Genomic DNA, 20,868 nt, shown 5'->3' on the forward strand with positions numbered 1-20,868 from the left:
GGGTTGGACCCAGTGTCCAAAAGTGGATCCTCCAATTTCCAGGCTTGCAGCTAGATCCTTGGTTGCTGTTGAAGATGGAGCGGCACTTAAAGATGCCACTGACAGGCAGATGGAGCTCTGGCTGAAATCCATCTATGAAGCGATTGGAGCGTCATTAGCGCCTTCTTTTGCGGCCGTATGGGCACTCCAAGCTATCACGGCCGGGCTTGCGCGAGTCGACTCAGTCACACGTGCATTTGCCCCGCAGGTAGCACCATTGACCTCGCAAATGGCGGCATTCGCGTCGTACGCGATTAATGCTGTTCTTGACGCTACAAGCCGCACGGCAGTGGCGTCAGCCACAGACAAAACAAGCCCCAACAGAGGAGGGGTCAGTCTGGTTATCGGTCCTTTCGAGGACAGGGCAGGTCCCAATTTGCCTCGTCAAAAAAGACTCAAAAGGACCAGAGACGTTCAAATTCTTGGAAGTCTCAGTCACGCCCAAAAAGACCAGCCGGAGGAACCGTTGCCAAAACGACGTCCTCCTGACTTGCGGTCTCCGATGCCCACACCCGCGGTCGGTGGGAGGCTGTCCCACTTTGGCGACATTTGGCTAGCAAGCGTCAAGGACCGTTGGGTGAGAGATATTCTATCTCACGGGTACAGGATAGAGTTCAGTTCTCGTCCGCCAACTCGTTTCTTCCGAACTTCTCCACCACCAGACCGAGCCGATGCTCTGTTGCAGGCGGTGGCCGCTCTAAAGGCGGAAGGAGTGGTGACCTCCGTCCCTCTTCAGGAACAGGGTCACGGTTTTTACTCCAATCTGTTTGTGGTCCCAAAAAAGGACGGATCGTATCGTCCCGTCCTGGATCTGAAGTTGCTCAACAGACACGTAAAAGTCAGGAGGTTCCGGATGGAATCCCTACGCTCCGTCATAGCCTCAATGTCTCAGGGAGATTTTCTAGCATCAATAGACATCAAAGATGCGTATCTCCACGTGCCGATTGCACCAGAGCATCAGCGTTTCCTACGTTTCGTCATACACGACGAGCACCTACAGTTCGTAGCGTTACCCTTCGGTCTGGCAACAGCCCCCCGGGTCTTCACCAAAGTCATGGCAGCAGTAGTAGCTGTTCTGCACTCGCAGGGTCACTCGGTCATCCCGTATCTAGACGACCTGCTTATAAAGGCATCCTCTCAAGAAGCATGCCAACACAGTCTGAAGGTGGCGCTAGACACTCTCCAGACTTTCGGGTGGATTATCAACTTTCCAAAGTCTCATCTAACCCCGACCCAATCTCTGACTTATCTTGGCATGGAGTTTCATACTCTATCAGCGATAGTGAGGCTTCCACTGGACAAGCAGTGCTCGCTACGGACTGGAGTGCAATCTCTCCTTCAGAGCCAGTCGCACTCACTGAGGCGCCTCATGCATTTCCTAGGAAAGATGGTAGCAGCAATGGAGGCAGTCCCGTTCGCGCAGTTTCATCTGCGCCCTCTCCAATGGGACATTCTGCGCCAGTGGGATGGGAAATCGACGTCCCTCGACAGGACCGTCTCCCTCTCTCAGACTGCCAAGGACTCTCTACGTTGGTGGCTTCTCCCCAACTCATTGTCACAGGGAAAGTCGTTCCTTCCCCCGTCCTGGGCAGTGGTCACGACAGATGCGAGCCTATCAGGGTGGGGAGCGGTGTTTCTCCACCACAGGGCTCAGGGGACGTGGACTCAGGAAGAGTCCACATTGCAGATCAATGTTCTGGAAATCAGAGCAATCTATCTTGCCCTGCGAGCCTTCCAACAATGGCTGGAAGGCAAGCAGATTCGGATTCAGTCGGACAATTCCACGGCGGTGGCGTACATCAACCACCAAGGGGGAACACGCAGTCGCCAAGCTTTTCAAGAAGTCCAGCGGATTTTGACGTGGGTGGAAAGCAGAGCGTCCACCATATCTGCAGTTCACATCCCAGGCGTGGAAAACTGGGAAGCAGACTTTCTCAGTCGCCAGGGCATGGACGCAGGAGAATGGTCCCTTCACCCGGACGTGTTTCAACAGATCTGTTGCCGCTGGGGGTCGCCGGACGTCGATCTGATGGCGTCACGGCACAACAACAAGGTCCCAGTTTTCATGGCACGGTCTCACGATCACCGAGCGCTGGCGGCAGACGCCTTGGTTCAGGATTGGTCGCAATTCCGACTCCCCTATGTGTTCCCACCTCTAGCATTGTTACCCAGAGTTCTCCGGAAAATCAAGTCCGACTGCCAGCGAGCCAGACTCGTCGCTCCAAATTGGCCAAGAAGGTCGTGGTACCCGGATCTGTGGCATCTCACGGTAGGCCAACCGTGGGCACTACCAGACCGTCCAGATCTTCTCTCTCAAGGGCCGTTTTTCCATCTGAATTCTGCGGCCCTGAACCTGACTGTGTGGCCATTGAGTCCTGGATCCTAGCGGCCTCAGGTTTATCTCAGGGAGTTGTTGCCACAATGAGACAGGCTAGAAAACCATCCTCAGCTAAGATCTATCACAGGACGTGGAAGATATTCTTAGCGTGGTGCTTGGCTCAAGGGTTTTCTCCCTGGCCATTTGCATTGCCAATTTTTCTTTCCTTCCTGCAGTCTGGGTTGGAAAAAGGTTTGTCCCTTAGCTCGCTTAAGGGTCAAGTCTCCGCGTTTTCCGTATTCTTTCAGAAGCGCTTGGCACAGCTTTCTAAAGTACGCACGTTTCTCCAAGGAGTTTGTCATATCGTTCCTCCTTACAGACGGCCATTGGAACCCTGGGATCTGAACAAGGTTCTTCTTGCTCTTCAAAAGCCGCCTTTCGAGCCTTTGAAAGAGGTTCCCCTTTCTCGGCTTTCACAAAAGGTAGTTTTTCTTGTAGCGGTCACGTCTCTTCGAAGAGTGTCCGAGCTGGCGGCGTTATCTTGCAAATCTCCCTTCCTGGTGTTTCACCAAGACAAGGTAGTACTGCGTCCAATTCCAGAGTTTTCTCCCAAGGTGGTTTCTTCCTTTCATCTCAATCAGGATATCACTTTGCCATCTTTGTGTCCGCATCCAGTTCACCAATTTGAAAAGGGTTTACATCTGTTGGACCTGGTGAGAGCACTCAGGATTTACATTTCTCGCACGGCGCCTCTACGCCGTTCGGATGCGCTCTTTGTCCTAGTCGCTGGTCAGCATAAGGGATCGCAAGCTTCCAAATCCACCCTGGCGCGGTGGATCAAGGAACCAATTCTTCACACATACCGTTCTGCTGGGCTTCAGATTCCATCTGGACTGAAGGCCCATTCTACCAGAGCCGTTGGTGCGTCCTGGGCGTTGAGGCATCAGGCTACGGCTCAGCAAGTGTGCCAGGCGGCTACCTGGTCGAGTCTGCACACGTTTACCAAACACTATCAAGTGCATACCTACGCTTCGGCAGACGCCAGCCTAGGTAGACGGGTCCTTCAGGCGGCGGTGGCCCACCTGTAGGAAGAGGCTGTATGACAGCCCGTTCATGTGGTATCTTTTTACCCACCCAGGGACTGCTTTTGGACGTCCCACTGTCTGGGTCTCCCAATTAGGAGCGAAAAAGAAGAAGGGAATTTTGTTTACTTACCGTAAATTCCTTTTCTTCTAGCTCCAATTGGGAGACCCAGCACCCGCCCTATCTGTTTTTAGGGTTTCGTTTTTTCGGGTGCACATGTTGTTCATGTTGTTTCTTAAGTTCTCCGATCTAGTTATCGGATTGAATTTGTTTTTGAAACTGTTATTGGCTTTCCTCCTTCTTGCTTTGGTACTAAAACTGAGGAATCCGTACTCCTACGGGAGGGTGTATAGCCAGAAGGGGAGGGGCCTTACACTTTTGAGTGTAGTTCTTTGTGCGGCCTCCAGAGGCAGTAGCTATACACCCACTGTCTGGGTCTCCCAATTGGAGCTAGAAGAAAAGGAATTTACGGTAAGTAAACAAAATTCCCTTCTTTTCTAAAGATCTGTTTTTGTGTGCTACTATATACTGGGACTGTTAGGGAGGGATTATATATACTCATTGCTTCTAGAACTGCCCTCAAATGAAGTATCATCAGGGGGTGGCGCTGGTTATACTCGTTGCTTCCAACACTGCACTCAAACAAAGCATTATCGGGGGGGGCTCTGGTCATACTCATTTCTTCCTGCACTGCCCTCAAAGAAAGCATCATCAGGGGGTGGCACTGGTCACACTCATTGTTTCTAGTACTGTTTTCAAACGAAGCATCATCAGGGGGTGGCACTGGTCACACTTATTGTTTCTAATACTGTCCTCAAACGAAGCATCATCAGGGGGTGGCACTGGTCATACTCAGTGCTTATAGTAGTGCCCTCAAACAAAGTGTGATCAAGGGGCGCTGCTAGTCTCACTCATTGCTTCTAGCACCACCCTCAAGTGAAGCTTCATCAGGGGGCACTGCCAGTCTCACTCATTACCTCTAGCACCACCCTCAAACAAAGCGTCATCAGTGGCGGCGCTGATTTCACTGCTTTTAGCGCTGCCCCTTATGACGTGGAGAGCCTCTGACGCTTCTTAATAATGGGTAGTGGCCTCAGTACCCAATGTCCACTAATCAAATCTATTGACATCTTTATGATGGTGACTCTTTCAGTATGTAATTGCTGATAATTCTCACTTTGATGATATTACCCCAGAAGACTCAAAGGTGACAGTAATGCAGTGGCCGCAGTCCTGGCATTCTTCTAGTCCCCATACACATTATGGCGTCCAACCCAGCTGATATTGTCCGGCTCACCCCACAGTCTAATGTGTATTGGGGCCTCCCAACTCCCCACCAAAAGATGATTTTGGACTGAGGACCCTTTTGTTCCAGCATAAGCCACTGGCAGGGAAGTTTGGCAGCGTCTGTCTCATGAAGCACTCGCATACTGACCACTCCTGTATAGAGCAGTTGGGGGAGCGCTGCCGACCGGACCCCCTTACTCTGTAACCATTTCTTAGATTAGCACGGATCCCCTCTAACCTGCGCTGCTTCTTTTTTATTTTAGCACAATACTCGCAGCCCTGGAATGGATATTAACGTGACCGGCGTGTGGGAGAGGAATGTGACCGGCCGTGGAGTGACCGTGGTGGTCGTGGATGACGGCGTCCAGCACACCATCCTGGACATTCAACCAAATTATGTAAGTCAACCACTGGAGACTCACTGGGCGATCATTGTGTGATGCCACAAAAGAATGAAAATTCAGATTATTGATTAGACTGTGCACCAGAATCCAAATATACAGAAGAAATTGTGTATAGAATCCTTCCTCAATAGTAGAAGAGTGTGTATGACATTAATGATCTTCTCCAGAGCCCAGAAGGAAGCTACGACCTGAACTCCAATGATCCCGACCCCATGCCGCATCCAGACGGGTACAGTGACAACCACCACGGGACCCGCTGTGCGGGGGAGATAGCAGCCGTCCCCAATAACAGCTTCTGTGCCGTGGGTGTCGCCTATGGGAGCAGAATCGCAGGTAAATGTCTCCAGCCATGTCTGTTGTTCTGTACAGCGATAAGTCTCGTCATGTCTCACACAATCATATTGCGGAGAACCAACCACACCCTGCCTGGCTACATACCATCTCCACGTCAGTGCTTAAAGGGGCCATGAAACATGAAAATTGTTTGGTTTTTGTATTACATGTATTTTTTATTTTTTTTTTACATATATATCATGGTGTTTATTGAAAAAAAACAAAACAAAATGAGTAATCTTGCAATTTACCTTCTGTCTTTTTAGAATGAGTTTACAGCAACTTCCTTATTAGAGGCAGGTTTACAATGACAGATAACTCCTCTATATACAGTAGATAACACAAGATCCACTACTCACAATAGTTAATGTCACAGCTCACCTCCTCCCACTTCTGTATAATGACTGATAACCCCTCTATATACAGTAGATAGCATAAGATCCACCATTCACAATAGGGGATATCACAGCTCACCTCCTCCTGTACAATGACAGATATCACCTCTATATACAGTAGATAGCAAAGAATTCACCATTCACAATAGATGTCACAGCTCACCACCTCCTCCTCCTGTACAATGACTGATTACACCTCTATATACAGCAGATAACACAGGATTCACTATTTACAATAGGTGATGTCACAGCTCACCTCCCCCTCCTGTACTATGACTGATAGCACCTCTATATACAGTAGATAACATGAGATCCACTATTCACAATAGGTGGTGTCACAGCTCACCTCCTCATTCTGTACAATGACAGATAACACCTCTATATACAGTAGATAACACAGGATCCACCATTCACAATAGGTGATGTCACAGCTCACCTCCTCCTGTATGACATATAACACCTCTATATACAGTAGATAACACAGGATCCACCATTCACAATAGGTGATGTCACAGCTCACCTCCTCCTGTACAATGACTGATTACACCTCTATATACAGTAGATAGCACAGGATCCACAATAGGTGATGTCACAGCTCACCTCCTCTTCCTGTATAATTACAGATAACACCTCTATATACAGTAGACAACAGAATCCACCATTCACAATAGGTTGATGTCACAGGTCACCTTCTCCTCCTGTATAATTACAGATAACATCTCTATATACAGTAGACAACAGAATCCACCATTCACAATAGGTTGATGTCACAGGTCACCTTCTCCTCCTGTATAATGACTGATAACACCTCTATATACAGTAGACAACAGAATCCACCATTCACAATAGGTTGATGTCACAGGTCACCTTCTCCTCCTGTATAATTACAGATAACATCTCTATATACAGTAGACAACAGAATCCACCATTCACAATAGGTTGATGTCACAGCTCACCTCCTCCTGTATAATGACTGATAACACCTCTATATACAGGGTGGTACAAAAGTAGGTGAACAGTGTGTAATTGGGTTATGAAGGGGGAGATTTGTCAAACATGGTGTAAAGTGAAACTGACTCAGTTGCCCTTAGCAACCAATCATATTCCACCTTTCATTCTTCACAGACTCTTTGGAAAATGAAAAGTGGAATCTGATTGGTTGCTAAGGGCAACTGAGTCAGTTTCACTTTACACCATGTTTGACAAATTTCTCCCTTCATAACCCTATTACACATATTGCCCACCTACATTTGGACCACCCTGTACAGTAGATAACACAGCATCCACCATTCATGTCACAGCTCACCTCCTCCTCCTTCTGAACAATGACCTTTGAACTTGCTCATTAGGCACTTCAATACTAAAGATAGGGTTGGAGTCTGTTCATTGCTGCTACGTGTGTGGATTTCTCGCAACAGAACGTATGAATATTAAATAATTCCAAGTGTGAAAACTGCAAGATTTACATTTTTTATTTCTAATACTGATTGTGTTGTGCCGAAAAATGTCAAATAGAAAGAAAAATACAGTTAACGCGAAAAATTTAACTTAAGCAATCGGTGGTTTTGTAATTAATGTGACTTCTCTGGAGATGTTCGTTGATTTCTGCTCTCACCTTTGCTGATGACCCTTCCGTGCTGATCTGTGTTATTTACGTCCTCGTCAGGGATCAGGGTCCTGGACGGGCCGCTCACCGACAGCATGGAGGCAATTGCATTCAACAAACACTATCAGATCAATGACATCTACAGCTGCAGGTATGCCGATTCAGTTCAGTCCTCTGTGAATAGAAACAGACGTCGGGGGTTCTTGGGCTTCTTGTTCTCAATGATGCTGACTACGTTCTTCGTTCACAGTTGGGGTCCTGATGATGATGGAAAGACGGTTGATGGCCCTCATCAACTGGGAAAGGTACAACTATACTGCGCTAGGCAGACTCCAAAACACAATGCACTATGGCACTTTTCCGGTATTGTAGGATACACCGGTACATTACTGCATATAGAGCTTTCCTCCACACTTGCTGATAATCCTGGGGATGTTTCTTTCCCGATAATCGTGCAGTGCAATCGGGCTGAAAATCACATGACGAATGAGCAAAACGCTTGTTCGTCAGGTGAATTGATTTTGTTAGCTGCACCACAAGCGGAATACTTCTTGCCATGGATGGCGGCCTGTATCCTGCGGACAGTCCTATTATGTGATTTTTCTCATTGATAAAACAGGTGAATTCTTTAAACGAATTGTCCAGGATTACAGAATGGAGGCGGTCTTGTTTCCAAACTGCGCAGCTCTTTTTTTCAGTGGCTTTATCTGGTATTGGAGCACACCCTGCTCCGGTGTCAGGACCAAAAGCGATGACATCCCAATTTGTTGGTCATCTGACCGTTGAGGCCTTTGCCTGTATGTGGGTCTGACGACAGGTCAAAACTGTCCTATTATGCCTCATAATATATTGAGTAATGTGTAAAAAAAAAAAACCAAACAACGTGTGTGTGTGTGTATATATATATATATATATATATATATATATATATATATAGATAGATAGATAGATAGATATCTCTATATATGTTTATATATATGTATATGTATATATGTATATATCTATATGTATATATATCTCTATCTATATCTATATATATATATATAATATGATATTTGTGTGTGTAAGAGATATCATATATATTTTTTATTTATTTTATATAATTTTTTATTATTTATTTTTTAATCAATTTTTAATGCACCAGCAGTGTTGCTTATGATGGTCAGGGATTGCATGGAAGTCAGGAATGTTCCCTGCTACATTTGATGACTAGGATAAATATTTCCAGGCTTACCTAATAGATAACCTATCCTTAGGATAAGTCATTAGATTGATGGGGGTCCGACAGGCAGTACCCCAACCAATCAGCTGTTATACGCTCCAAGGTCAGTCGGATGTACATAGTGAATACAGCTGAACACCCCAGCTCTTTACTGTGTAGTGGCTCAGCTCCTATAGAAGTGAATGGGAGCCGAGCTGCAGTAGCTGTAAACGGCCACTACACTGTGCTGCCCAGTTTGGTTCACTGTTTACATCTATCAGAGGGGAAAAGTCTGATCGGTGGGGAGGTGTCGGGTTCAGGATGTGATATTAGAGACCTATCCTAAGGAAAGCTAATGGTAAGCCTGGAAGGCCCCCCAGAAATGTTTTCGGGCAATTCTAACGTTGTATACTTCTTCGGCCTGTGTCATGATGAGACGTCTTACTGACTTTGCTCTTACTCTTAGGCGGCTCTTCAGCACGGAGTGATTGCCGGACGGAAAGGTTTTGGGAGCATTTTTGTAGTTGCCAGTGGGAATGGAGGCCAGTACAACGACAACTGTAACTATGACGGGTACGCCAACTCCATCTACACGGTCACTATAGGTGAGTGCACTACTAGTCCTCAATGAAAGCGACCCGGTACCCTCATTGGGTGTAATTTGCAACCTTCAGGGTAAATTATTACATGGTGGCCTAATGTAAAAGTCTTTAAATGTTGATCAGACGGGGATTTATTCTTTTCCAAGGTGCTGTTAATGAAGCTGGTAAAATGCCTTTCTATGCCGAAGAATGCGCCTCCATGCTGGCCGTCACCTTCAGCAGCGGAGACAAGCAGATGAGGAGCATCGTGAGTCGTGGGATTACTTCTTCCAAATCCATTGCAAAAAATGGGCTGTGCTTGAACATCACACAGTAGAGACAAACTTGGAAAACAGTCTGATTATTAGCACATTTTGTTATATGCACCAAAGTGACTGTATAGGACTCGAGTAGCCTGTATCTCTGCAATGCTAAATATGGCCACCGTGCATTTCTAATAATAAGTTGATGGAGGCGGCTCTCAGGGTTCCCATCCGTTGACCACAGATCACGGACGTCGCTGATGGACCGGATCCTCCGAATCCATTTTCACCACTCTAGTGGGGATCCTTAGAGGGAATGACTGTTCAAACCATGCTCAGGCGCTCAGTGCACCCTTGTTGTAGCCGACATGTAAGAGCAGCTTCCTACCTACTTCTTTTTCATCTCTCTCCCCTTCTCTGGTTCCATAGAGCCAGATCTGTCAATCAAATGAAGGGGAGGGAAGGTGCAAATGTTTAGCCATGTTAAAGGTGCAGAGTGCCTGTGGTTGGTTTGAACAGTTATTCTGTGCTGGTAGACTCTTTAAAGAAGCAATAGTTACCACTGCAATCCCCTCTGCTTCTTCAACACTTTTTGTTGGACTGGAAGGGAGACCATCCCGACCGCCTGTCTCCTAAACGCTGGTGCCACTGATTGCCTCCAGGGTCAGGTTACTGGGATGTCATCTGTTCCATTCCTGCCAGAGAGCTAGACGTTATTGCTTCTTCTATAAGGATCACCTCCCTTTGTAAACTTCGGACCATTCACTGGTTATACAAAAACATTTACTTAGTATATTTTTGTGCTGACTGATATGGAAGAATAAATAGACCAGGGAAATATCATTAAAGGGCTAATCCCACCAGCTCAGCTATAGTTAAAATGGGACTATTGCAACAGGTTTTGGCTATGAAAACAGATGAGCAGCTGAGCTTATGCTGTGTCCTTTAGAGGGGTTGTCCGCTACTCTAACGCTATGTGCGCACTTGAGAATTTGGTTGCAGAAACAGAATAGGAGACCAATTACTATATTTTTCGGATTATAAAACTCACTTTTCCTCCCAAAAATTTGGGAGGAAAATGAGGGGTGCAGCTTATAATCCAAATGTGGCATACCAGGAGGTGGCAGTGCTGCGGGGGCTGTGCTGGCTGCGGGGGCTGTGCTGGCTGCGGGGGCTGTGCTGGCTGCGGGGGCTGTGCTGGCTGCGTGGGCTGTGCAGGCTGCGGGGGCTGTGCAGGCTGCGGGGGCTGTGCAGGCTGCGGGGGCTGTGCAGGCTGCGGGGGCTGTGCAGGCTGCGGGGGCTGTGCAGGCTGCGGGGGCTGTGCAGGCTGCGGGGGCTGTGCTGGCTGCGGGGGCTGTGCTGGCTGCGGGGGCTGTGCTGGCTGCGGGGGCTGTGCTGGCTGCGGGGCCTGTGCTGGCTGCGGGGCCTGTGCTGGCTGCGGGGCCTGTGCTGGCTGCGGGGCCTGTGCTGGCTGCGGGGCCTGTGCTGGCTGCGGGGCCTGTGCTGGCTGCGGGGCCTGTGCTGGCTGCGGGGCCTGTGCTGGCTGCGGGGCCTGTGCTGGCTGCGGGGCCTGTGCTGGCTGCGGGGCCTGTGCTGGCTGCGGGGCCTGTGCTGGCTGCGGGGCCTGTGCTGGCTGCGGGGCCTGTGCTGGCTGCGGGGCCTGTGCTGGCTGCGGGGCCTGTGCTGGCTGCGGGGCCTGTGCTGGCTGCGGGGGCTGTGCTGGCTGCGGGGGCTGTGCTGGCTGCGGGGGCTGTGCTGGCCGCGGGGGCTGTGCAGGCCGCGGGGGCTGTGCAGGCCGCCGGGGCTGTGCAGGCCGCCGGGGCTGTGCAGGCCGCCGGGGCTGTGCAGGCCGCCGGGGCTGTGCAGGCCGCCGGGGCTGGGCAGGCCGCCGGGGCTGGGCTGGCCGCCGGGGCTGGGCTGGCCGCCGGGGCTGTGCTGGCCGCCGGGGCTGTGCTGGCCGCCGGGGCTGTGCTGGCCGCCGGGGCTGTGCTGGCCGCGGGGGCTGTGCTGGCCGCGGGGGCTGTGCTGGCCGCGGGCAATCCCATCCAGAAAATGTCAGCGGTGCGGGCTTAATATAACGGCGCCCGGAGTCGGCGCATGCGCAGATGGATCTCACTTCTGCACGCAAGGCTTCCGGCCCATTGATCTTCCAGCAGCGAACTTAAGGAAAATGGCACTCGGTGGTGGCGCGTGCGCAGATGAGATCTCTGCTTCTCATTGAGTCAATAGCTCAATCTGTGCACGTGCCGACTGCAGGCGCGTTTTCTTTGAAGCCCGCCCCGCCGACAGTTTCTGGAAGTTCTCTGCCTCACATCGTTGCCGCATCGCCCTACTCCAGCACCGCCCCTGCTTCCTATGACCCCGCTCTACCACCTTTAAAACTCCCGCTTCCCAGTAAGACACCACTGGATTATAAGACAGACCCCTTTATTTTTTCCTCTAAATTTGGGGTGCATTTTATAATCCGGTGCATCTTATAAAACAAAAAATATGATAGTTCTCCCAATAATGATTTTCGTGCAGGCTCTGACTTCTCCCCTTCTCCTTAGGTGACATCAGACTGGGATCTGCAGAAGGGAACTGGATGCACAGAAGGGCATACAGGAACGTCTGCCGCCGCTCCCATCGCCGCAGGGATGATCGCTCTGATGCTGCAGGTCCGGCCATGTCTGACGTGGAGAGACGTTCAGCACATCATTGTGTTCACAGCTACAAAAGTACAAATTGTTTTTTATCGTCTTCTACAAAGAACATTTTAAAGAGGTGTTCTCAGGCTATATCCTGGCTGACAGCGATTCGTGTGATGCCTCATGGCTATGACGGCTCTGTTTTTTCCCAGCTTTGTCTATATAAGCTGAAGTCTTTAGATTAAGTGTTTCTGTAAATGCTTCTTTACTCAATATCATATTGACTTAAAGGAAATCTGTCACCAGGTTTTTTCCCTTATAATCTGAGAATAATGTAATGTAGAGACAGAGACAATGATGATTTTTCACTTACTGGGCTACTTGCTGTAGTTTTGATAAGCTACTGCTAAAACTGTGATTTCTTTATCGTTCCTATGGGAGACCCAGACAATGGGTGTATAGCTTCTGCCTCCGGAGGACACACAAAGTACTACACTAAAAAGTGTAGCTCCTCCCTCTGAGCCTATACACCCCCTGGATAACCAGATCTAGCCAGTTCAATGCTTTGTGTTCAGGAGGCATACATCGACACATGCATTCTCATCTGATTTTTTCATTTTTGGAAAGATTTTGAAGAAAAGTGGGTCCAAGTCTGGACCCCCGGCATGTCCCTTCTCACCCCACTGTGTCGGCGGTGCTGTTAAGGTTGATTCCAAGGCTGGAGCCTTACATGCCGCGCTCCTTCACCATCCCTCGGGCTCTGGCTTGAAGTGGGAGCCAGCACGGTTCTCCATGCTTTGCAGGAGACCGGTCTCCATCCGCAGCCCTTCAGGATCCTGCTGGACGGAGCACTCATCCCCAGGGACATGGCCCTGCGTCTCAGCAAGCTAAGTACCTGAGACGTTTATATTTTGGGGATCCCTGTACTTTTTTATGTGGGGAGAGTGTGCTGAGTGAGTTTTCTGACATTTCCGGCCGGTTCTCTGGCTGTCGCCTGAGAACCGCGCCGAGGGTGCCTGCTCGCCGGCCGTACCGCTCAAATTTTAGGCCCCGGCTTCGCCGGAGGCCTACTTTCGGTTTCACTGCCCTTGCATGTCATTCATGCAGAGGGACAGTGCGGCTCCGCCCAACAGCTGTTCTGCATAGGGGAGGGACACTCCTCACTGGGTACATGTCTCCTCCCCTGTAAGTCTCTTTGGCCCTCCAGATCAGGGTTGGCCCCGCCCCCTCTCCTCGCTCCGGCGCCATTTTATCAGCGTTTTTTCTGCAATCAGCACTGGCTGCAGCATCCCTGCTGAGGTGCTTGGGGGTCCGGGCTTCGGGATCTGGAGGGCACACAACACCGCTCCAGCGGTCTGGTAAGCCACAACCTCTGGTTGTGGGCCTCTGTATATACTCTCTGGGGGTCACTCTGGCAGAGCCCCCACTTCAGCAGCATGTCTCACACGAGGAGCAAGGCTCCAAAGCTATATTCAGTATGCACTGCATGTAAGCTCCTGCTGCCTGAACCGAGCACCTATCCACATTGTGATGCCTGCTCTGCCCTGACAATGCCTCAGCCTGGAATCGCACCCACAGTGGTCCCTCCGGCTGCTCCGGCTCCTGTGGCTGAACCCCCGGCTTGGGTAGAATCTTTCTCTAGGTCAATCTCCCAGTCTTTTGCCGACTCCATGGGACAGCTGTCCCGGACTTTGCTGAACATGCATCAGCCCCCTTCACAGGGTGCCTCTGCTGCTAGGGCTCTCTCAGCGGAGCTCACAGAGGATTCATCATCTGGTCCCAGACCCCGTCCTCCTAAAAGGAGACGCAGGGCTCGCTCTCCTTCCTCGTCCCGCGGCTCTGTTTCAGAAGCTGACTCGCCGGACGAGGAGGATGCCTTTACTGGGGGCTCGGAGGCTACCTCCATGTGCCCCATTGATCTGTCCGAAAGTGACTCAGATGTTAGTGATTTGATTACGTCCATTAATTCTGTACTGGACCTCAATCCGCCAGTATCAGAGGAGCAACCCTCTCTGGCAGAAAAGCACCAGTTTACCTTGCCTAAGAGGACAAGGAGTGTGTTCTTTAGCCACTCCAGTTTTCAGGCCGCTGTGACCAAGCCTAGGGCCTGTCCTGACAAACGCTTTCCAAAGCGTGGTTCTGATGACCGTTTTCCTTTCCACCGGAGGTGGTCAAGGAGTGGGCTCATTCACCAAAGGTAGACCCCCCGGTGTCTACACTCTCAGCCCGGACCGTTGTATCAGTGGCTGATGGCACATCTCTTAAGGATTCCACTGACCGCCAGGTTGACCTTTTGGCCAAATCTGTATATGAAGTGGCAGGGGCCTCGTTCTCCCCATCTTTTGCAGCAGTGTGGGCTCTCAAAGCCATCTCTGCTTCTCTAGAGGAGATGCATTCCCTCACCAGGGAATCTATGCCCGAAATGGTTGCCTTAACTTCCCAAGCTTCAGCTTTTTCATCCTATGCCATGTCTGCCATGCTGGAGGCTTCTCACCGCACTGCGGTGGCTTCGGCTAATTCCCTCGCTATCCGCAGGATCTTGTGGCTTCGAGAGTGGAAGGCAGATGCTTCTTCAAAGAAGTACCTTGCTGGACTCCCTTTTGCTGGGTCCAGGCTATTCGGTGAACAACTGGATGAAATTATTAAGGAAGCTACTGGCGGGAAGAGTACTTCCATGCCACAAACCAAAACCAGGAAACCTGTCCAGGGTAGGAACCAGTCGAGGTTTCGTTCCTTTCGTTCCTCCAACTGGTCGTCCTCTAAGCCCTCGGCCTCGTCCACTAACTCAGCCAAGGACCAGAAATCCAACTGGCGCCCAAAAGCGCGTCCACAGAAGACCGCAGGAGCTGCTGCCACTAAGGCAGCCTCCTCTTGACTATCTGTCCGCGCCAGCAACGTCCTTAGTCGGTGGCAGGCTCTCCCACTTTGGCGACGCGTGGTTTCAACACGTCTCCGATCAGTGGGTGCGGGATATCATCTCCCACGGCTACAGGATAGAATTCTCTTCCAGCCCGCCAAACAGATTTTTTCTGTCAACTCCCCCCTGCTCCAAAGCCGCCGCCTTCTCTCAGGCTGTGGCATCCTTGCAGGCCAACGGAGTAATTGTACCGGTTCCCGCCCGGGAACGGTTCAGAGGTTTCTACTCAAATCTCTTCCTAGTCCCCAAAAAGGACGGTTCCTTCCGGCCCATCCTGGATCTCAAGCTTCTCAACAAGCATGTTCAGGTGCGGCATTTTCGCATGGAGTCTCTGCGATCAGTCATTGCCTCAATGACCCAAGGGGATTTCCTGGCATCCATCGACATCAGAGATGCCTATCTGCATGTGCCAATTGCAGTTTCACACCAGCGTTGGCTACGTTTTGCAATCGGAGAGGAACATTTCCAATTCGTGGCTCTCCCCTTCGGGTTAGCCACGGCCCCTCGGGTGTTCACCAAGGTCATGGCAGCAGTGGTTGCGGTTCTGCACCTCCAGGGGTTGGCAGTGATTCCTTACCTGGACGACCTTCTAGTCAAGGCTTCATCCAGCGCAGACTGTCAGCGGAGTGTCTCGCTCACTCTCGCCACTCTAGCCCAATTCGGGTGGCTTGTCAATCTGCCCAAATCCACTCTGACTCCGACCCAGAAGCTCACGTACCTAGGGATGCAATTCGAGACTCTGCCGGCACTTGTGAAGTTGCCCTTAATCAAACAGCAGTCCCTCCAACTGGCGGTGCGCTCTCTCCTGAGGCCCCGCCGTCATTCCATCAGGCACCTAATGCAGGTGCTGGGTCAGATGGTGGCGTCAATGGAGGCTGTTCCCTTTGCCCAGTTCCATCTGCATCCTCTGCGCTGTTGGGACAAGCGGACTTCCTCCTTGCACAGGCTAGTGGCTCTGTCGCCACAGACCAGGAGCTCTCTTCAGTGGTGGCTTCGGCCCCTCTCTCTGTCTCAGGGGCGCTCCTTCCTGGCCCCGTCCTGGGTGATCCTCACCACGGATGCCAGTCTATCCGGCTGGGGAGCGGTATGTCTCCACCACCGAGCGCAGGGCACTTGGACTCCGTCCGAGTCAGCCCTCTCGATCAATGTGCTGGAAACCAGAGCTGTGCTTCTAGCTCTCCTAGCCTTTCACCACCTGTTGGCGGGCAAGCACATCCAAGTCCAGTCAGACAACGCGACAGCGGTTGCCTACATCAGTCACCAAGGCGAGACACGCAGCCGCCTGGCAATGTTGGAGGTTCAACGCATCCTTCAATGGACGGAGGACTCAAAGTCCACCATATCCGCAGTCCACATCCCAGGCGTGGAAAACTGGGAAGCAGATTATCTCACGTCAAACCGTGGACAGTGGCGAGTGGTCCCTGCATCCGGCAGTGTTTCAGTCAATCTGCCGCAAGTGGGGCACTCCGGACGTGGACCTAATGGCATCCCGTCACAACAACAAGGTTCCGGTTTACGTGGCTCGCTCCCACGATCCTCAGGCCTTTGCAGCGGTTGCTCTGGTTCAAGACTGGTCCCAGTTTCGTCTGTCCTACGTGTTTCCCCCTCTAGCTCTCTTGCCCAGAGTTCTGCGCAAGATCAGAATGGAGGGCCGTCGGGTCATCCTCATTGCTCCGGACTGGCCCAGGCGAGCTTGGTACCCAGACCTGCTCCATCTGTCCGTAGAGGTGCCGTGGCATCTTCCGGACCGTCCAGACCTTCTCTCACAAGGTCCGTTTTTCCGCCAGAATTCTGCGGCTCTCAGATTGACGGCGTGGCTCTTGAGTCCTGGATCTTGACGGCTTCTGGTATTCCTCCTGAAGTCATTTCCACTTTGACTCGGGCTCGGAACTCTTCCTCGGCCAAAATCTATCACAGGAGAGTCTCTGATTTGGCTGCGCTCTCTTCGGAGTCACCTTTTTTGGTTTTTCATCAAGACAAGGTGGTTCTCCGTCCGGTTCCGGACTTTCTCCCTAAGGTGGTTTCTCCTTTCCACCTTAACCAGGACATTTCCCTGCCTTCCTTTTGTCCGGCTCCTGTTCATCGCTTTGAAAAAGCGTTGCATACTCTGGATCTGGTGCGGGCGCTCCGGATCTGTGTGTCTCGCACCGCTGCTCTTAGGCGGTGCACCTCTCTTTTTGTGCTAACCACAGGTCGGCGTAAGGGCCTCTCTGCTTCTAAGCCGACCTTAGCCCGTTGGATTAGGTCGACCATTTCCGATGCCTACCAGTGTTCTCAGGTGCCTCCCCCGCCGGGGATCAAGGCACACTCGACCAGAGCTGTCGGTGCCTCTTGGGCTTTCAGGCACCAGGCTACAGCTCAGCAGGTCTGTCAGGCTGCCACTTGGACTAGCCTGCATACCTTTTCAAAGCACTACCAAGTGCATGCTCATGCTTCGGCAGATGCGAGCTTGGGCAGACGCATCCTTCAGGCGGCTGTCGCCCATTTGTGAAGTTAGGCTCTGCCTACTTCTCAGTTTTTCTGTTTATTCCCACCCATGGACTGCTTTGAGACGTCCCAATGTCTGGGTCTCCCATAGGAACCATAAAGAAAAAGAGAATTTTGTTTACTTACCGTAAATTCTTTTTCTTATAGTTCCGTATTGGGAGACCCAGCTCCCTCCCTGTTGCCTGATGGCAGTTTCTTGTTCTGCGTGTTATCACCGGCTGTTGTCGTGGACAGAGTCTCCGGTTGTTCCGGTTCTTGCTCTGTCTTTACTTGTGGGTGGCTATTCTCCTTCAGCTTTTGCACTAAACTGGCTAGATCTGGTTCTCCCGGGGGTGTATAGGCTCAGAGGGAGGAGCTACACTTTTTAGTGTAGTACTTTGTGTGTCCTCCGGAGGCAGAAGCTATACACCCAATGTCTGGGTCTCCCAATACGGAACTATAAGAAAAAGAATTTACTGTAAGTAAACAAAATTCTCTTTTTCATCACTATAGGACTAGTAAACCTGCTGCCATGTAGTTTTCCAAATTCATGAGCCTTATATAAACCCACCCCTGATTGGCATATTTCTGCCTATGCACAGTGTCCACAGAAATTTTGCAGGTTTTCGCACTTCTTGATTCTCTTTGCTTCCAATCTATATCTACAGTATGAAGACCATCAGGCTGCCTGGGAAACCAACGGCGCAGGATTTAGTCACAGCCATCAGCATGGATTTGGCCTGTTGAATGCCTGGCGTCTTACAAATGCTGCAAAGGTGAAGAGCGCATAATACGGAGCCAAAATATGTGCCATTTGATATAGGCTTGTGATCCACAATATGAACCAGTTTTCAGTTGGCTTTTTGGCCATTTTTGTGTCACGCCGGGTGCGAGAGGACACCCGGTGAGCGGTGCAGCACAAAGGTAAAATCAGGGAAGATGTAAAGGAAGGCCCTGCCGATAGGGACAGGGAAGCAGGGTCAATTCCTAAGACTCATTTGATCCCTGCACTCCCCTTGCTGGGCCCTTCCCCCTGTGCACCGATACATGCCTAGGCCCTTGCTGACCATGAAGTCACACTAGTGTGAAGGCCAGCGAGACACTAATCTTGCTACAGCAATAAAAAAAAAAACAACGAAAGTAAGACAAACGGGTGAGGAAAGACACAATAAAATGCACTTCCGAGTTTCTCCAGTAGGAAACTTCACTGCTGCAAGTGAAGTGAACACCTCAACTTCTCTACAGACAGGTTCCTTCAAAGTAGCCAGTATAGAAGATCTATCACCGTGATGGAGTGAAGTCAGGAGTGGGTAAATATAATGGAAGGGAGTAATGAGATGATGCAGAGTAATCTCAGTCACACAGGAAAAGATCCTTAACCGCTTCATCAAAAGAACATAATCCACTCCAACACTCTGTAGACTTCACAGCGGACCTGCGATCAATTAAGCGTTGAGACCTTCTGATTCCAGATCCCCCAGAGGTAACATGCAGACGGCGAAACACTTGAGATATTTAGGCCAGATTTATAGTTTACCAATACCAAAGAAAATGTTCATTTCTGTGGAACATTACAGCAGTAAATAGGACGCAACATTACAGCAGTAAATAGGACCCAACATCTCTCCTGACACCTCACATTTCGTCTTCTGGAAAACAAAAATCATATCCTCCATAAAAAAATCAATTCTAAGGTGTAATATTTTGGAATCCTTCTGGAAATATATATATACATTGAAAACTGGGCGATGGACTTCACCTTGTCAGGTCAGGTGAGGGGATCCTAATCTCATCTGACTAATCAGTGCTGATATTGACCTACCCCGATGTTCTGGGTAAATGGTAATGTATTTATATATTTCCAGCAAGAGTTACAGAGGGATGGAATCATTTTAGAATTAAAAAATACACTAGAAAAAAAAAATGATCAGGTTAATAAATCTCTTGTCTCGTTGTCTGTAGGTGTGGGAGTCTGTGCCGTATTTGGCCTCCTATGTCAGTCCAGAGCTAAAAGAAAGCAGAAATATTCCATTGGTTCCCAGCGTGCTGGAATTAAGCTGGAACGGTGAGTTTACAGTCAGCTTGACACTTAAAGGGGTATTCCAACCTCAGCCATTTGTATCCAGGATGTGACCACCCGTGTTCGTGGGCACAGTGTTGGCATCGCACATGGATGGCTAAGACAACTCCGCTATCACTGATGCAAGACTTGCATTTATACTATTAATAATTTGTAAGCTCAATTTGCACGTGTACTAACACACAAAAATAGCAGAGTACAGACACCGGTGAGATGGAGAGAGTCCCTTCTCAGGTATCATCTCTAATGATGTCTTCAGGGACATGTCGAGCTGCCGCTGTCGACGTCTCGAACTTGTCTGTTTTAGAAAATGACTGTATTTGTGATGAAAACACAATTCATGGCATATGATGGTGGTACTGTGCATTGTGCCATTCCTCTGTTATTTCTCCTAGCAATTTATGGAAAAATTGACAACTGGGAGTTACCAATTAGGGGTGTGCACAGTTTGACATTTTCCAATGAGTGAAAGAGTGGGACTGTGCAGGGACACACCCATTTGACAAAGAGAATAATAACAAACGGCTGCCAGTTTATACATTTCGTATTTTTTGGATTATAACATGCACTTTTTTCCCCCCAAAACTGGGGGTAAAATGGCGGTGCGTCTTACAATCCAAGTATTGCTTACCGGGGTTGTGATAGTGGACTGGGGTCATAGGAGGCAGGGTCGGTGATAGAGGGCTTAGAGGAGCAGTGGAGCTTCTCAGGAGGGTCACAGGGTGGGGTGTCTCGGCGGAGGGGACATTAAACTGACTGCAGGCTCCATTAAAGGCCGGTCTCACACATCCGGCTTTTTGCCGGATCCGGCGCTCTCCCGTACAGATAATACAGTACAATGACAGCGCTGTAACTTCCGGGTCACATGCGCCGGTCACATGACAGCATGTGACCGGCGCTTGTTGCACTGTCATTGTACTGTATTAACTGTACGGGAGAGCGCCGGATCCGGCAAAACGGCAAAAAGCCGGATGTGTGAAACCGGCCTTAAATCGGCCGCAGATTGATGCAATGGACTTCAAGAAAATGGCCATCTGTGCATGCACCCCCTCCGCGGCCATTTTGTCGAAGTCCATCTCATCAACCGTGGGTGACTCAACGGAGCACGCAGTCAGATCAATGGCACCCACCGCCGAGACACCCAATCCTGTGACCCTCCTGAGTCGCTCCACTCCAGTGACACCCCCACAGCCCACCGGCAGATCAATGGCGCATGCCGCACCACCCCCGCAGCCCGCCAGCAGATCATTGGCGCATGCCACGACACCC

The 20,868-nt window shown here is 50.3% G+C and overlaps 1 protein-coding gene across 3 annotated transcripts in view; it reads left to right on the top strand.

Moving 5' to 3' along the window:
- Positions 1 to 20,868, top strand: part of PCSK7 (proprotein convertase subtilisin/kexin type 7) — an 83,308-nt gene that overhangs the window by 6,812 nt on the left and 55,628 nt on the right. The window contains exons 3-11 of one of the 3 annotated variants that reach the window (XM_075328927.1): positions 4,990 to 5,124; positions 5,298 to 5,463; positions 7,525 to 7,615; positions 7,715 to 7,769; positions 9,132 to 9,270; positions 9,414 to 9,514; positions 12,059 to 12,226; positions 18,188 to 18,295; positions 19,482 to 19,584. In XM_075328927.1, the coding sequence (XP_075185042.1) occupies positions 4,990 to 5,124; positions 5,298 to 5,463; positions 7,525 to 7,615; positions 7,715 to 7,769; positions 9,132 to 9,270; positions 9,414 to 9,514; positions 12,059 to 12,226; positions 18,188 to 18,295; positions 19,482 to 19,584 (1,066 nt within the window). The remainder of the gene's footprint in view (positions 1 to 4,989; positions 5,125 to 5,297; positions 5,464 to 7,524; positions 7,616 to 7,714; positions 7,770 to 9,131; positions 9,271 to 9,413; positions 9,515 to 12,058; positions 12,227 to 18,187; positions 18,296 to 19,481; positions 19,585 to 20,868) is intronic. The other 2 variants (XM_075328928.1, XM_075328929.1) reach the window with 2 other exon arrangements.

Source organism: Anomaloglossus baeobatrachus, chromosome 11 (genome assembly GCF_048569485.1).
Source record: "Anomaloglossus baeobatrachus isolate aAnoBae1 chromosome 11, aAnoBae1.hap1, whole genome shotgun sequence".
NCBI lineage: Eukaryota > Metazoa > Chordata > Amphibia > Anura > Aromobatidae > Anomaloglossus > Anomaloglossus baeobatrachus.